Source organism: Paramormyrops kingsleyae, chromosome 16 (genome assembly GCF_048594095.1).
Source record: "Paramormyrops kingsleyae isolate MSU_618 chromosome 16, PKINGS_0.4, whole genome shotgun sequence".
Taxonomy (NCBI): domain Eukaryota; kingdom Metazoa; phylum Chordata; class Actinopteri; order Osteoglossiformes; family Mormyridae; genus Paramormyrops; species Paramormyrops kingsleyae.
The window spans coordinates 7460029-7477252 of NC_132812.1; the positions used below are offsets into that span (position 1 = coordinate 7460029).

The 17224-nt window shown below is 43.6% G+C and overlaps 1 protein-coding gene across 9 annotated transcripts in view; it reads left to right on the top strand.

Annotated features, from left to right (window-relative positions):
• Positions 1–17224, top strand: part of LOC111846094 (low-density lipoprotein receptor-related protein 1B) — a 342141-nt gene that overhangs the window by 288960 nt on the left and 35957 nt on the right. For all 9 annotated transcript variants that reach the window (XR_011983157.1, XM_072700926.1, XM_072700933.1 and 6 more), the window contains 3 exons: positions 11365–11481; positions 14794–14900; positions 16533–16665. Coding sequence is in view for 8 of the 9 variants with exons in the window: in XM_072700926.1 (XP_072557027.1) it covers positions 11365–11481; positions 14794–14900; positions 16533–16665 (357 nt within the window). In the remaining variant the exon portion in view is untranslated. The remainder of the gene's footprint in view (positions 1–11364; positions 11482–14793; positions 14901–16532; positions 16666–17224) is intronic.

Consider the following 17224-nt stretch of genomic DNA (forward strand, 5'->3'; position numbering starts at 1 on the left):
ATCAGTGGTACTGTCTACCACCACTCAAACCATGCATTTGCGTGGAGCCCCGGAGGACACTAAATATTAAACAAACACGTTCCTTATTCAGGAGATGCTGAAGCAACATGTTCTGCTAACCAGTTAGACAGCTACAATCACTGGCTACTTAGTTAGTTTGTAAAACATCTGGGGGGGGGGGGGAGAGCGACTTTTTGATGGATCCCCCCTGGCAGTAGTGAGTATGTGCCTGCAGTACATCACCCTGTTTGGCCCTGGGACTTGGAGGGTGGCTGTGGGGGCAGCAACAATCTTCTGAAGCCCCCTGTTCCTGAAGGCTCCTCATTTGTGCCTGTTGCAGTTTGCTTGTCTGGCTTTGACATACAGATTATTATTTAAACAAAGACGTCATATGTTCTGAAGTACTGTCAAAGAACTGGATGTCGTTTCATATTTTATCGTCTAACACGCTTAGTATTGTCTGCGGGCTTAAAAACATTAGTGCCAGAGCGCGCTCACTTCTGCGTTCCTTTGGGAATATTGGCTCCCTTGTGTGGGAATCCTCATCATGTGGAACCAAAACTCTCTCTTTCAACCATCATGTGGTGAAAAAACACAGCTAGTTTTCCAGTCAGTGTTAGTTTTACAGACAGGGAGTTTTGTGAGTTCAGATTTAATAGCTTTGGCTGCTTGAAGAGGGATTGTTTTGAAAGGTCACGGCTAGCATTGCATCACCTGCAGTAAACAGCGGCAAGCGTGGACACAAGGATTCTTATCACTGCATGGACAGAGAAGCTCAGGTGGGCTTTGGTATTAAGCTGATAGCAGAGACCTGTGTCTGATAGTGATTGGCTGTCTTTCAACTTGAAATTATTGGTGAGACTGAGTGTTGGAACTGGTGTGAGCAAACCAGCATATAGAGTAAACCTTTGTGTGAACTGAGATAGAAAGACACATTTTCAATCACTGTGGGGGGGGGGGGGCAGAGAGCAGTACCGTGCCCCAGACCTCCAGGGTTAGGGTTTGGATCCTGCTTGTACTCTGTGCACCCCATCTGGCCTATACCTGTGCTGCTTTGTGCCCTCTGGCAGCCTGGCACCCCATCCGGCCTGTACCCGTGCTGCTTTGTGCCCTCTGGCAGCCTGGCACCCTATCTGGCCTCTACCTGTGCTGCTTTGTGCCCTCTGGCAGCCTGGCACCCTATCTGGCCTGTACCCATGCTGCTTTGTGCCCTCTGGCAGCCTGGCACCCCATCCGGCCTCTACCCATGCTGCTTTGTGCCCTCTGGCAGCCTGGGACCCTATCTGGCCTCTACCTGTGCTGCTTTGTGCCCTCTGGCAGCCTGGCACCCAATCTGGCCTCTGCCTGTGCTGCTTTGTGCCCTCTGGCAGCCTGGCACCCCATCCAGCCTCTACCCATGCTGCTTTGTGCCCTTTGGCAGCCTGGCACCCTATCTGGCCTCTATCCGTGCTGCTTTGTGCCCTCTGGCAGCCTGGTACCCCATCTGGCCTGTACCCATGCTGCTTTGTGCCCTCTGGCAGCCTGGCACCCCATCCAGCCTCTACCCATGCTGCTTTGTGCCCTCTGGCAGCCTGGCACCCCATCCAGCCTCTACCCGTGCTGCTTTGTGCCCTCTGGCAGCCTGGCACCCCATCCAGCCTCTACCCATGCTGCTTTGTGCCCTCTGGCAGCCTGGCACCCTACCTGGCCTCTACCTGTGCTGCTTTGTGCCCTCTGGCAGCCTGGCACCCTATCTGGCCTCTACCTGTGCTGCTTTGTGCCCTCTGGCAGCCTGGCACCCTATCTGGCCTCTGCCTGTGCTGCTTTGTGCCCTCTGGCAGCCTGGCACCCTACCTGGCCTCTACCTGTGCTGCTTTGTGCCCTCTGGCAGCCTGGCACCCCATCTGGCCTCTACCCGTGCTGCTTTGTGCCCTCTGGCAGCCTGGAGCCCCATCCGGCCTGTACCCCTGCTTTGTGCCCTCTGGCAGCCTGTCACCCCATCCTCAGATTATGAACGATATCCGCTCCCTAAATCTGCCTTTAAACTGAATTTTTAGGTATGTCAGAAAAATGAAGATACACTGCATAATAATAATAATTATACAGTAATAATAAACATTACTTCCCCAAACGAGCTTGATGGGCCGAATGGCCTCCTCTCGTTTGTAAATCTATGTTCTTATGTTCTAACTGTACTGTACTGTACCTCAAACCACCGCACAGCTGAAGCTGCGCATTGTTTTAACTAGTGTCACACAGTAGTACGTGTATTTAGCCTGATTTTTTTGTAATATATCAGGCTTCATGGCAGTACGTTGGCTCTTCCCTGCTTCTTCTTTGCTTTATGGGTCTTCAGTCCTGCTTCTAGAAGCCTGTTATGAATTGTCCTAGCAGTGCACTTCACACCACTTAATGTCTCCCATTCTTTCTGAAGGTCACTTGAGGTCATCCTCAGATTTATAAGGCACTGCTGGATAAGTTGCTGGCATTAGAAAGTTGCTTCTGCCCTCTACCAGGCTGGTTTTTGGTTATTGTCAGTGTCTCCTGCTTCACCTTGTTCTTCTGTCCTGCTGTCTTAGAAACTTTGAGCCTGGAAGCAGCCTGCATTGCAGTGTAGCCTTCTGCCAGCAGAACCAGGACTAAACCAGGATTTTAAAATGCAGATTTAAAAAAAGATATACAGTATAGAATGATCTCTACATTTTTACCAGAGCTGTATTTCCTTATTTTTAATTTACATTAAATTTTAATTTACATAGTGGCATCTCCCTCAAGCTGACTAAATTAAATAATGATTTTAATGACCAGTAATAATCAATAGTATTGCTAGAGTTAATAACTAACTTGTAATGATATTGAGTAATATTGGAGTGGACAGCCGCGGTATCACAGGGGGCCTGGCGTGTGTTGTCTTCATGTCCGGATCGATGTAGCCATCATAGCCTGTGGATACACGCTTTTGTTCTGGTCTGACACTTAATTCCGCTAATCTGGACGTATGCTTTCTCAGCGTATTTACAGTTGCCCACCGTCTTTACACTGAACGAGCATGTTGACTCCCCTGTCACTCTCAACGTCCCCAGTCAATACAGGATGTCTGATTAATGTCTTGCGGTTTCACCCGTGTCTGTGGCTAATTGACCGCAGCGGCGGACTTAGCTGTGATCTTCACCATGAAAGATCAAGCCTGTTATTTACCAGCTACTGTTCTTTGTGGTCTTTACCACGTTTTACTGTTACTCCAGGGTAACACCAGCACTTATTTTTTTTCTGTTTCCATGTTTTGTTCACCATATCTCTTATTAGTATCATGATCATACTCCTCAGGTGTATCTTTGCCCATCAAGGTTTACATTTTCTGTCGCATACAAAGTAAACGTTCAACAAGCACGACTGTGTGATGTTAATATCGACATTGTATGTCATGCACATGCAATTCTCACATTGTAAGGATTGCGATTGTAAGCTGGGTTCAGTTTAGGTTTGGGCACCATCTAATTTTTAATACCATCATTCCATCACAACAGTATACCGTGGTATACGGTGTTTCGACAGTGTTCAGCAGGCAGATACAGGGCAGTGGGGAGCCTGAGCACCTGCCGCTTTTGGCCAAACGATTGAAGGTGCCCCCCTTCTTGAGGTTCTAAGTCCCTGTTTGCAATAATCGGTGATCATGCAAAATTAACTGACCCCCTCCACACTCCTCCCACCCCCCCCATTCAAACATCTGCCCCTCCAAAAATCTCTGCATGGCACTGGTGTTATCATTATCAGCTAGCTAAAACAGCTATCATCAGCTACAGTAGCTAAAACAGCTACCATCTGCTAGCTAAAACAGCTATCATCAGCTACCATCAGCTAGCTAAAACAGCTACCATCTGCTAGCTAAAACAGCTATCATCAGCTACCATCAGCTAGCTAAAACAGCTAGCATCAGCTACCATCAGCTAGCTAAAACAGCTATCATCAGCTACCATCAGCTAGCTAAAACAGCTATCATCAGCTACCATCAGCTAGCTAAAACAGCTACCATCTGCTAGCTAAAACAGCTATCATCAGCTACCATCAGCTAGCTAAAACAGCTAGCATCAGCTACCATCAGCTAGCTAAAACAGCTATCATCAGCTACCATCAGCTAGCTAAAACAGCTATCATCAGCTACCATCAGCTAGCTAAAACAGCTAGCATCAGCTAGCTCAGAGGTCGGCAACCTTTTTAAAGCAAAGAGCCATTTTCTCCAAAATGTCTGACCCATGATTTACAAAGAGCCACAATGAGTAAAGAAGGGGGATTGAGATACGATTTTTTAATGTGATATGTGTATATATGCATTTAACACAAAATAAAAGTTCAAGTACTTACAAAAACTATAATAGAAAAACTATTTTTTTTTGGGGGGGGGGGGGTGCTTTAAATCACTCAGATGCGTAACAACGCAAAGGTGACTAACCGTACAACACTGATTAGTTCTGTAGCGATAGTCTTCACCCTCATCCCTCCTTTCGTTTGGCTCTGTAGTCGTCTGCTCTTCACTCTCCACTTCAGTACTGTAACTCTGCTGACCAAGCCGTGCAAAATGTACTCACCACTCCGAGCTGGCTATAATATATAAATCGGAGAAAATATAATAATTTTTATGAAGACCTGGGAAGGTGTGGTGACAATTTACTACAAAGAGTATATGAAAGAATTAGGAATCCCAATAAACATTGAAGCGTACATCCAATCTCAGGTGCTTAAGAAAGCATACCATTTAACCAGAGAGGTACTGTAATCTCGTTTTAGCAAATGACTTTGAGGAAGATAAATTATGCAGTTATGTGTGACAAGCGTGTGACAGACTGCCTCATTCACATATAGCTAAAGAAATATCTAAACGAAAAATAATAATATTAACGCATAAATACATGATATATCTTTACGATAGTATTATCATAATATGTTAAGACATGAAAATGTGAATTCATCTATTGTTATGAGAAGAGCCGCAGCCACATGGTAAAAGAGCCACAGGTTGCCGACCCCTGAGCTAGCTAAAACAGTGTCGCCAAAATGTTATTCCTCTGTCATATGAAATAATATTAAAACTCTGTATTTTGTTTTTTTTTCCTTCAAGATTATCTAGTTATTTAGTACTGTATATGTTAAAAATCAGTCTGAAGTTCATGGCCACAGCTCCAAGTCAATCATAAGCATTTTTGTTCTTGCTATTTGACTCACTCGTAGACAGTGTGTTGAGAAACTGAAGAAAATAAGTGAGGAAGAGAAAAACAATCAGTAACAGACATTAGCCTTCCTCTCTATGGAAATGTTGGATTCCATAGATACGATATTGAGTAATCACAAGTGATCTGTATGCACAACTCGCGACAACACCACCAACTTATTTGATATTATTTTATTGATAGATAATAACTGGTTATATTTTGCTATCGTTTATTTTGGGTAAATTTTCATATTCATTTTCATCAGCTTTATAAATATTGCAACATTTATTTCACAATATTCACACTGGAATACTATGGAAGAGGATTAGGGCCACCATGAAAGTATTATTTGAATTCTGACTTTAATCTCAGAATTCAGACTTTTTGTGGCCCTAATCCTCTTCCGTAGGAATACAGTGGTACCTCAGTTCTCGAACTCATTAGAACTTGAATTTCTTAAAAGTCGAACCAATCAGTTCGAAAAAAAAATAGCTCGAACTCGATCTGAATCTCAGAAGTCAAACCATGAATGCCTACCTAAGATAACTTGTACGCACGGGGAAATGAGTCACGCAGCACGTCTCTCAGAAACAAATGGTAAAGCTTCAGTCTCAGCCTCGCATTGGCTGTGATAGCATCGTGAATGTTTACAATAGCTGAATACATATATTTAGACAGTAAAAATACATTTAGACAATGATAAACTAACAGTAATTATTATATAATAAAATAAATTTGAAAATAAAGATTTCTTATTAATTAATTTAATATTAATAATAACCATTAATACATTTAATTATAATGATATTAACGTGCCGAGCGGGGACGGAACGGAGACAAAGGCGCAGACGTCAGGGTATCGGGGAATACGGGGTTTAATTACAGGTAAGGCAGGCAAAACGCAGACGGACAATACAATGACCGGACTGGGGAAACAAACTGAAACGCGGAGGAAATACAGAGGACTAATGAGAACAACCAGAAACAGCTGATCACACAGGAATTCCACACAGGGTTAACGAGGGGGCGTGGCACATAGAAGGAGCGGACGATGGGGGCAGGACACATTGTTTTTTTAAACTTTACACATTGTTTGAATACAATTATTTTCTTACTTTACAAATTACTGTTTTGATAAATGTGCTTAGATGTGTTTAGTACAGTATATGCTCTTCTTGTTTTATCCGGTTCATTTTGTGTTTAAATGCTAAAAAAAAAAAAACATATTTAGGTGTAATTATTTTGGGGCCGGGAACCAATTAATTGGTTTTCCATTATTTCTTATGGGGAAAATTCGATCACAACTCAAACTTTTTAGGATTCGATCTGGAGTTCTGAACGGATTAAATTCGAGTTCTGAGGTACCACTGTATTTGAAAATTTTCCAATATTGTGCAATATTGTGCAGCCTTAGATTAGAGGAACAGTTTTTTTTTAATGAAAAGGAGAAGCACCGAGGCTTTCATTTTTACTATTGTGCAACTGTAAACACACATTCAACTTCCCATAAGACATCCTTGTCAGGTCTCTTAGCATTCGTCAGCTGTTCTGTTTGTAATAAAAAAAATATATGGGAAAGCCCTCTGGTATCTCAGGAGGCAGTGAGTGGCTCAGCAGGCTAAGCCTCTGTGCCTGTGATCGGATGGGTGCTGGTTTGAACCCCAACCTCGTCAAGAATCACATGTGAACCCTTGAGTACGGCCTTTAACCCCCCAGCCCTAGGGATGTTGCACCTGAACTGAGACTTCAGAGAAGAGCAAAACGGGGGTAACTGAAGAAATGAATTCCTGTTTAACCTTTATTGTACTCATACTTGTGCAATGGCTCATGAAGGATTATACTTATACTTAGTGTGGTTAGACCCCAAAATGGTGTTCTGCTCTTATGTCTGAATGGCCTGCAAATTAGAACATCCAGAGATGGAAGTCACACTGAGGCAGAAATCCTGCCACCCCGGTGCCGGTTAATGTACTGTTCTGGTAAACATTTCATTTCTCCGCAAGCTGTTTAGTTCTTTGAAGTGGCATTTAACAATACAGCCTGAAATCTAATGAGCCAACGCACAGAATCCCAATGTTGTTTTTCTACAGTGTCACTTCACAAAAAGATTTCATTAATGTCATGGGAGCTAAGTGGATGTTTCCATTTACCACGCATGAATAATTTAGATTGTTGCATCATTGCAAGTTGATCGCAGGTCAGTTCACAGTGGCGTTTCTTCTTTTTTTCCATGGCCAGCTAATGGCAGAAATTAATTCAACACACGCTTTATGTATTGGTTTAAAAGCCATTATGTTGTGCCATAAAATGCCGATACTGTATATCTCGCTCATGACATAAAGCAATAAAAAAAAAAAAAAACCTATGAACTTTCGTATCCGTCAGCTTGCCTTTTGCTCCAGAAAGGAACTTATCAGCAATAGGGAAGCCAGAAATCATAGCGTGGGAGTGCCGACAAAATCGCACTACAGACTCAACTAGCTATCCATCCATCCATTCATTTTCTGTACCTGCTTATCCCATTCAGGGTCACAGGGGGTCCTGAGCCTATGGGTGCAGGGAAGGGAACAACCCAGGATGGGGCGCCAACCCATGGCAGGGCATACTCACACCCCATTCACACACACCTATGGGTGTGTGTGTGTATATATACACACATTCACACAAAGACAGACAGACAGATAAAGAGATAGATACATAGAATTCAGTAAATCATAATTCAGTAGTAGTTTCTTGTTTATATGTATTCGTTTCAAAGTTGTTTTCCTTTATTGAATTTAATTTAATAGGATTAATTGCAGATGCCAGCTGCAGCAGCTGATCAGACTAATGATGAGGTTACTGCAATAAATATGGTGTCCTGAGTGTTTTCATACGCTTTACTTGTTTTATTCTCCTTGACGTGTTTTGTTCTGTCGCTTGGAAATAATGCTGCTGATGATGCAAAAATATGAATAAGGAATGCCCCTGCTCTGGCGGGGCTCTTCCGGTCCACATGCGGTCCATGTTTTAAGGAATGCCCCTGCTCTGGCGGGGCTCTTCCGGTCCACATGCGGTCCATGTTTTAAGGAATGCCCCTGCTCTGGCGGGGCTCTTCCGGTCCACATGCGGTCCATGTTTTAAGGAATGCCCCTGCTCTGGCGGGGCTCTTCCGGTCCACATGCGGTCCATGTTTTAAGGAATGCCCCTGCTCTGGCGGGGCTCTTCCGGTCCACATGCGGTCCATGTTTTAAGGAATGCCCCTGCTCTGGCGGGGCTCTTCCGGTCCACATGCGGTCCATGTTTTAAGGAATGCCCCTGCTCTGGCGGGGCTCTTCCGGTCCACATGCGGTCCATGTTTTAAGGAATGCCCCTGCTCTGGCGGGGCTCTTCCGGTCCACATGCGGTCCATGTTTTAAGGAATGCCCCTGCTCTGGCGGGGCTCTTCCGGTCCACATGCGGTCCATGTTTTAAGGAATGCCCCTGCTCTGGCGGGGCTCTTCCGGTCCACATGCGGTCCATGTTTTAAGCCACTCCTTTGTAGTAATACCTGTATAATTTAGGTATACAGGTTGGGCCATGTTCCTCTGCTCGAAAACCATCTTCTCAGCAATTGAATCAGGTTCTTCTCTGACTGACCCTGTATTTTTCTCTGTCCGTCTTGTCTTTGACAGGGATTGGGACATTGCACCTGTAATCAGAAGGTAGTTGGTTTGAATCCTGTCCTTGCAGAATAGTCACACCTCCTTTGGACCCATGAGCCTTAAGCCCCCCTGCAAAATGTTCCAGGGAGCTGACAGCTGACCCTGTGCTCTGATCCCAAGCTTCACATTTAGTTTTATAAAAAAATATGACTTCAATCAAAAAAGTAAAAATGGCAAAAATCTTGTATTTCATCTGGTCACTTATGGTTATGGTTAGGGCTAGGTAGGGGTTAGGGTGTGTGTGTGCATCTGTGTGTGTGTGTGCAAGTGGGTTTACCTATCCTTATGGGGACATAATGTCCCCATAATGTGATAAATATCCATAAATTTCCTGGTCCCCATAAGGGATTTATAAAAATCGGTGACTGCTATGAAAAAACTAAAAATGCAAAAACTCTTGTATTTTGTTTGGTTACTTATGGTTATGGTTAGGGCAGGGTAAGGGTTAAGGTTGTCATAGTTAGTGTTAGCATTTTTCCCATTGAAATTAATGAGCGGTACCCATAAGGATATGTTTACCCGACATCTGCGTGCGTGCGTGTGTGTGTATGTTTACACGCGCTTCACAAACCTTTTCAATAACTTTTTTCCCCAACTATTTCACCCCTAACAACTTAATTTCATTGTTCCTGGTCTGTCTGTCTGTCTGTCTGCTTGTGTGACAGAGAGAGAGAGAGAGATGCACATGATGGAATATGTGAAAACTATCACATTGTAATGTACAAATGGCAAATAAAACTTAATTTCCTTTCAAGAAACAAGCTCATACAGTAGTATGATGCCACTACTGCCATGAGTGAGAATAGGGATGGTGTTACCAGGGTGATGATCTGTTTGGTTTGTGCCAAACATAGTGCTCCAATTTTGGACCAAAGGGCTCAACAGCTTTCATAAAACCCCAATGATTTATTTTTTTTGCCAGCAGGCTCAGGGTGATTGGCCATTGGCTTTTCTCAGACATACGAGTCTGCCTTTGTCTCTGCGTAATTCTGCCACTCTGTGCTGTAGCTCACCTTCTTGGTCTTACCACCGACGGCTCCCCATCTCTTCAGGTCGCTTACTTCCATGGCTTACAGTGACCTTGAGGACCTGCATGGTGTTGCATTTTTCTATTATGTTACAGTTGACTTTAACAGCGTTCCTGGGAACATATGAAGCTTCAGCAAACCTTTTTAATAACTTTGTCCCCCAACTATTTCAGCCCTAACAACTTCATTTCATTGTTCCCCGGGCAGTTCTTTGGACTTTTTGACAGTGCGACTGATCTGATTTCTGCCGTTTCACTTGTGATATGTTACAAAGTCAGTAAAGATGCCTTCTCCTCTTCATGCCAGAGAACACAGGTGGGTTCCATATCAACACAGGTGGACCTCATTTGTGTTTTAATGCGATTTCTCATGAAAATAGAATACTAATTTAGGTTGTTAATTCAAAGAGGGCTGAATAGTAATCAATCAAGGCACTACTGGGTTATATAATTCAAAACCATCTAAATACTTAATTTAATTTAAAATTAGAGAAAATTACTTATTTATGAGTAGAAAAACACCATTTACATATATTTAAATTCGACCTTGCAACACAGACAATCGAGTAATCGGCAGGGTGAGAGCTTTCTCACCCAGTCTCAAACCGGTCTGTCGGTGAAAGCCCTTCAGGAAAGATACGTAGGGTCCCTCAGAGCGACTTTCTTTCATTTGTATCCCTCTTAAATTGATCCTGTGATGTCACTGCTCTTTTTATCTGTCTGCCAATGGTCTTTCAAGCACACCAGGTGTATTCTGGCCCACTGCAGAAAAGGTGAGATTAACATTCCCCTGCAGTCTGCATTCAAAATTAAAATTCAGTTATTGCCGTATTTGCCATAAGTGTAGGAACCGTCACTCAAACACGGCTTTGTGATGTGTTGATTAATAATTATACATCCGTCCATTCTCATGGCAGCGGCACTACATGTCTGACAAGGTTATGGAACTGCGTCTTGCTGATATCCTGTAACAGGAAGCCAAACAGAACATGAATCAGACAAACATAGGTTTTAACACTGAGATTATTTATTTATTATTATTTTTAATTATATTAATTTTGAACAATATTTTTTATGACCCCCTAACAAAATTATAGTGGTGACAAGCAATTACTTCAGTCGGGAGAACAGTTTTAACATACAGGTGTATTATGTTTTGAATACAGCTAATTTATATGCGTATTTTTTTATACTTATGATGCCACACATATAACACAAAGTGTGTGAGTACAAGGACATCATATGCAGTAGAAAGACAGACACAGGTAAGTGAATCACTTTTGGTTATATGACATCCTTTGTCTTAGAAGCCGATTTCCTGCATGCCAGCGAATACCCATCTGGTTTTCTCGCCAGGTTTCTTATGTGGCTGCTTGTTCATCCAGTGATCACCCGGTCCTGCTGGGATCTCTCACCAGCCATTGCTCTGCCCCCCGTTAGCATCCCCTGTCTTTCTCTGTGTGACTAGATGAAAAGACATGTGGACCTCACGAGTTCCGCTGCAAGAACAACAGCTGCATCCCGGAGCACTGGAGATGCGACGGCCAGAGCGACTGTGAAGACAGCTCTGACGAGGAGGCCTGCAGTAAGATCCCCGGCCATACCCCCGTTACTCCTATCTCTCTCTCTCTCTCTCTCTCCCTCTCTCTCTGCTGTAAGGTCCCCATCTGTGCTGGTATTCCTGCCCCCTGTCTCTCTCTCTCTCTCTCTCTCTTCTGTAAAGTCCCCATCCGTGCCAATATTCCTGCCCTCCATCTCTCTCTCTTTGCTGTCAGGTCCCCATCTGTATCAGTATTCCTGCCCCCTGTCTCTCTCTCTCTCTCTCTCTCTCTCTCTTCTGTAAAGTCCCCATCCGTGCCAATATTCCTGCCCTCCATCTCTCTCTCTTTGCTGTCAGGTCCCCATCTGTATCAGTATTCCTGCCCCCTGTCTCTCTCTCTCTGTTTGCTGTAAGGTCCCCATCTGTGCCGGTATTCCTGCCCTCTATCTATCTCTCTCTCTCTCTCTCTCTCTCTCTCTTTGCTGTAAGGTCCCCATCTGTGCTGGTATTCCTGCCCTCCATCTCTCTCTCTCTCTCTCTCTCTCTCTTTGCTGTAAGGTCCCCATCTGTGCCAGTATTCCTGCCCCCTGTCTCTCTCTCTCTCTCTCTTTGCTGTAAGGTCCCCATCTGTGCCAGTATTCCTGCCCCCTGTCTCTCTCTCTCTTACTGTCACTTTACACATGATTGATTTACAGTATATGATACAATTTATGTCAGGATTTTTTTTGTTTTTCTTTTTCTCCTCATTTTAACACAAACTGTGATCCCAGCTCCGTGGTACAGTATGCTCCTGTGATGAACGTTTAGGGGGGCTGCACTATGTTTGTATTTGCCTCAGTTTTCGGGAGTGTGTCGGCGATGCATTTGCCCGCCCCCGGCTTTGTGTGGGGGGGATAAAGGCAAAATGAAAAGTCCAGGGGAGACCTGCCCCCACCCCGCCGCGTCTCAGTGCAAACACCTTTTAAATGAAAGCGCAGCTCGCTGTTAAGATAGCCATCTCCGTGGCCGGTCCTGGCATATTGGCCCTGCTGCCAGGCACCACTGGGTATCGCTGGATCATTTTCTGCCCTCCTGGGTGCCCGTTTATCCACGCCAGGTGCTCCACACTCTGCTGCTACCTCATCACATTTAAATACGTCTTTTTCCTACTTGACGGATTTCGTTTCTCTGGACTAGATGTACAATACGGCTAGAAACTATGGTAATAACTGGGAGTAGTATTTTTACCTTTTAGCCTTTTTTAGGAAGCACTTAAGAATGTCTGAACAGTCAACAAGCCGGGGGGGGGCAGTGAATTTCTGACTGACGGGTCCTTTATAGGGTTTGTGAGAACAGCGTGTCTTTATTAAATCGCACAGCAGGCTTTTTAAGAAAATACATGGCTTTTGGGTACAAAATGACTGATAGGTGACAGAATGGTGTTGCTTTAATTACAGAAAGGTGAGTCTGGTCTCTTGAATGGTCTGTTGTGGTGTGTAACATAATCTTGCAGGAGATGAACGTTAGTGTTTTATTGAATTCTTTGCAGTTCCCCCCACAGGATATTGCTAATGTAAATATACACTTGATAATAAAGTAAAGTTTAAATTATAGTATTCCATCAGTCAATAGCTATCTTTAGAAGTATTCCATTGAAAACTTTCAGTTTATTGCAGGGCTTATTGATTTGTTCATCTTAGTTTATATCAGCTCCAGTTACATGTGAGTTTGGAAATGATTCTGTTTCTCTGATTTTAACTCTTTGATTCGCTCATCCTCCTCTCCTGCAATCCTCTGTTTGAATGCCACCCTCCCCACACCGGACTGGTATCTTTTCGGTGTCCTGCATCTTGAGGCCTCTGTTGTTCTTTTCTTAATTATGACACTGGCTTCTCTCCATGGTGCTCTTTCTAATCTCATGGAGTAATTAAGCGGGCTCGTCACCGGGGCTCACGCGTCCTCTCTGTGCCGAGACTCGCGCTCGGATCACGGGGAGAGAGAGGAACGCCTGAATTCACAGCCAGGTGTTACGCTCCTGGGGAGATTTGTCCTGATTTCCGCTGTGTGTTCTGCCCGCTCGCTCTCTGGCCACTTTCCGCTACATTTTCTAGCCACGATACAGCCAATAGAAATGAAACCGGGAGTTCCCTGTTATCCCTGTAAAATATTTTATCATGATAAATGTTTTCATATTTTTATTCATATTTAATTCAGGTCATTCATATTTACTTCATGTTATGCATAAAATTCCCCTTAAACATATTCAGAACATGAAAAAAGACAACAAATTGAATAGAGCTGCAAACTGAAATCTAATTTTAATAAAGAAATCATCGTGTTATATTTTTTCAATCCTCCCTTGAAATGCAGTTGAAGTTAGTTTTCAGTGTGGTTTTATCATTTTTTATTTCAAATATACTTTCCTGTTTAGTTTTGTATATTTTACTTTTAGTTTAATTTTAGTATTTTTTTTAGGGATAGACTGAAAGTTGTACAGCTGTTTTATATACCTTGTTTTAGAGAATCTAGCATGAATATGCAGTGCACATTATGTATTCAAAATGGGCAAAATATGTTCCAGGTTTTATTAATAGACGTGGAAATTCAATTTACTGGATTATGTTTTCTTGACTGATTTCAAGGTGAACAAATCACTACTTTAACTATATAGTATTTAAAAATCATTATGGAGAGTATTTGAAATATCTTTTTTTATTTTTATCTTCTTTTAGAAGCTGCGTGCATTTATCAGTTATCCCTGCCCTGCCATGGAACAAAAAGGGGTGGCTTTGTTGTCGCTCAAAAAGGCACTTAGCCAGTTAGCCAAACATGGTACTTCAGCCTCTCGACCTCTATGGTGCTGCATGCATAGGTCCATAGAGCAGTTAGCCGCCAGTGCCAATGCTCGTATTTCAAATGAAACGACATGCTTTGCGGGTGATGGTTTGTCACGTGAGCTGACTGGTTGGGGGGCTGTTAGGGCTGCCTTTACAGCTGTGGGAGCCAGGGGTCCCCCTGGTGGCATGGCCTCCGGGGCGATCAGTCGTGGTTCGTTAGCCCAGACTGACAATGAACAGAATCCCCTGCCGGCGTAGTAGCCCCCCTCCAGCAAGCAGACTGTTTTTGGAGGCACTAGTGGAGCGGATGGAGCCTCAGGTGAGGTCCCTGGGCATAGGTTTGCATTCCGTTCTGGGTGACAGGTACCGGTCCCAGTCAAATCAATGGAACAGATTTTCTAGGTCAAAATTAAAGTCTTCATGGCTAATTAAATAGGCTAACTGTGTACCGTTTGCGTCATGTGTGAAAATGCTTGTGGCAGCTACAGGCTACAGTCCTGTGCTGGAAATCATGTGAGACTCGTAACTGTCCTCAATCCAGGGCCAGTGACATGCACCTTGAAGGAATTCGCCTGTGCCAGTGGGGAATGCATCTCGGCGCGATACCGCTGTGACGGAGATGAGGACTGCGCCGACAAGTCGGATGAGGTTAGCTACCCTTCCTAGCAAAGTCATACTGACGCAATGTGATGGTTTATAAGAGTATTTAACACTATTTTGTATCATTTTGAATAGTAACTGTCAGGATAGGATTAAATATTAACGCTGTAATATTTCACATATTAAGTACATGAAATGTGTATAAATGATTATCATTTCTGCTGATTTAAGCCATTGGTTTTTGCTAAAATGTAAATATACTTCTCATCCCAGTTGGTGCTTCTTCTTGGGTTGCAAAAAGCTGCCACTGTATCACCCACAACTGGTGCCACTGTTTCTCTAATAGAGCAGCAAAGTGTACCTGAGCCACAGGGTGGGCTGTGGCAGGCCAGCGAGGTGCTGGTCAGGGGAAAGCCTCAGGCCTGACCCCTGTGTCTGTGGGGTCCACCTGAAAGACTCATCTGTGTAATCATAAAGGGTACCACCTAGCTAGCTAATCAATCTGCCTCTGGTTCTCAGTGTGGGGGGGTTGATAATCACCCACCAGAATTAAACTGCAGTGCCTTTGATAATGTGTGATAGTGTTCTTTAATAACTTTCCCCAGTCGTTGGTGGTATTTTGTTCTGTCCTGTCTTATAAATTTTTCAACGTTGCAGTGAAGGCCGTAAACAAAAGCTTGGTCAGCGCTCAGGTTTGCCATGAAATCGAATAGTTTGTCAGTGCCTATTGAAGTTCCCTGATAAGATGTTTAATCATTAAAATAAAGCATTATTACCTTTAAGTATGGGCTTAAAACAATTATAATTGGCAATGCACAGCCAATGAAAAACCTATGAGAAATCAGCAATTGACGAACAGTGCTTCCTTAATGTATAAAACAATATTTAATTAGGGAATAAAAACCCCTTAAATAATCAGTTTATTCCCTAGTGTCATTTGCTACTGTTGCTTTAACAACACACTGTAGGTCTGATTAATCTTATTTAAAGACTAACCCCTTTACATTGTCCTCTATGTAAAGTTCAGTTACTCGACAGTTAGCGTGAAGACCACCGTGACTAATGGGAAATTGTAATAAAAAAAACAAAGAATAACAGACGGCAGCACCGAGGCTGTCTGTCACGGTGTGTGTTTGAGAAAAGCCGCTCTTGCTGCTATGATGGTTCTCTTCAATGTGTTATCAGCATGATCAATGTCCTCGCCCCCCCCCCCCCCCCCCCCACTTTTACTCATGGCTACACAGGTGAGCGTAATCAGTCCAACTGCACATTGGGAGGAGATATCTGTGGTATCAGTCTGTATGCCGTTAATGTTGACACTTTGCAAATGGCATTAGAAACTTGTTTCTGAGTCAGGTCTACTTTCAAAATCCGAATCTTTTATTGGCCAAGTAAATTAAACATACAAGGGATCTGTCTTGCTGACTTTGCCCTGGTATAACATGTAACGTGCAAGATGATTTACAAGTATGTACACATGAAAATTTTACATGTGCCTTTAACAGTAGCCGGTCTACTGAGAGTCAGAAGCAGCCTGGGCTGGAATAGAAGGTGAATCTATAAGGAAATAGCGAAACTTAGCATCAAGTTTCACTTACTGATACTTAGCATGAAGTGGGGGACAATTCTGGGTGATGACTGAGCACAGTGAGACCAACGCTGCCCTCTTGCCACCAACAGAAGGACTGCGAGATGCGTTGCTCTGAGGACCAGTTCCAATGTCTGAATGGCCTGTGCATCTCCCGCAAGTGGATCTGTGATGGGCAGGAGGACTGCAAGATGGGGGAGGATGAGAGCAGCTGCCAGAGCACAGGTAAGAGCCCGGTCCGCCCCCAGCTGGCTCACGCAAAGATGGTGGATCCCGGGATGGCGGATGCATCAACAGAAACGATTTTTATTTCTTCTTGTTGCAAGGAAATGAAATGATTGTCAGTCGAACCTACTCAGCTGAATGGGCCCAACATGACAGCTCACAACAAAAAAAGGAAAGCAGATTTAAAGGAGAATTTCTTTAAAAAAAATACTTTGACCCCCAGCGGGCTGGAGGGAAGGCTGAATACAATCGTTAGTGCCATGGAGGTTAGAGAGGGGCAGACAGCACCAGAAAGCCGTGAAGGAAAAATCCTCCTTGCTGAAGTAATTTATATAAGCTGTAGCCCATCCACAGCCTGTGTGTCTACCTGAGTCCACAGCATTCTGCATAATTAACCTGATAACCCCTAATTCTGAGATATTGGACTGTACATATGTTTTTATGCTCATCACATGTACGCTTTTTTGATCTTCAATAGAATAGGACGCCAGGAGGAATTTAAAGTGTATAATAATTTAAAAAATGTGTTCAGCTTTAGTTTTGTTAATGGAGATATACA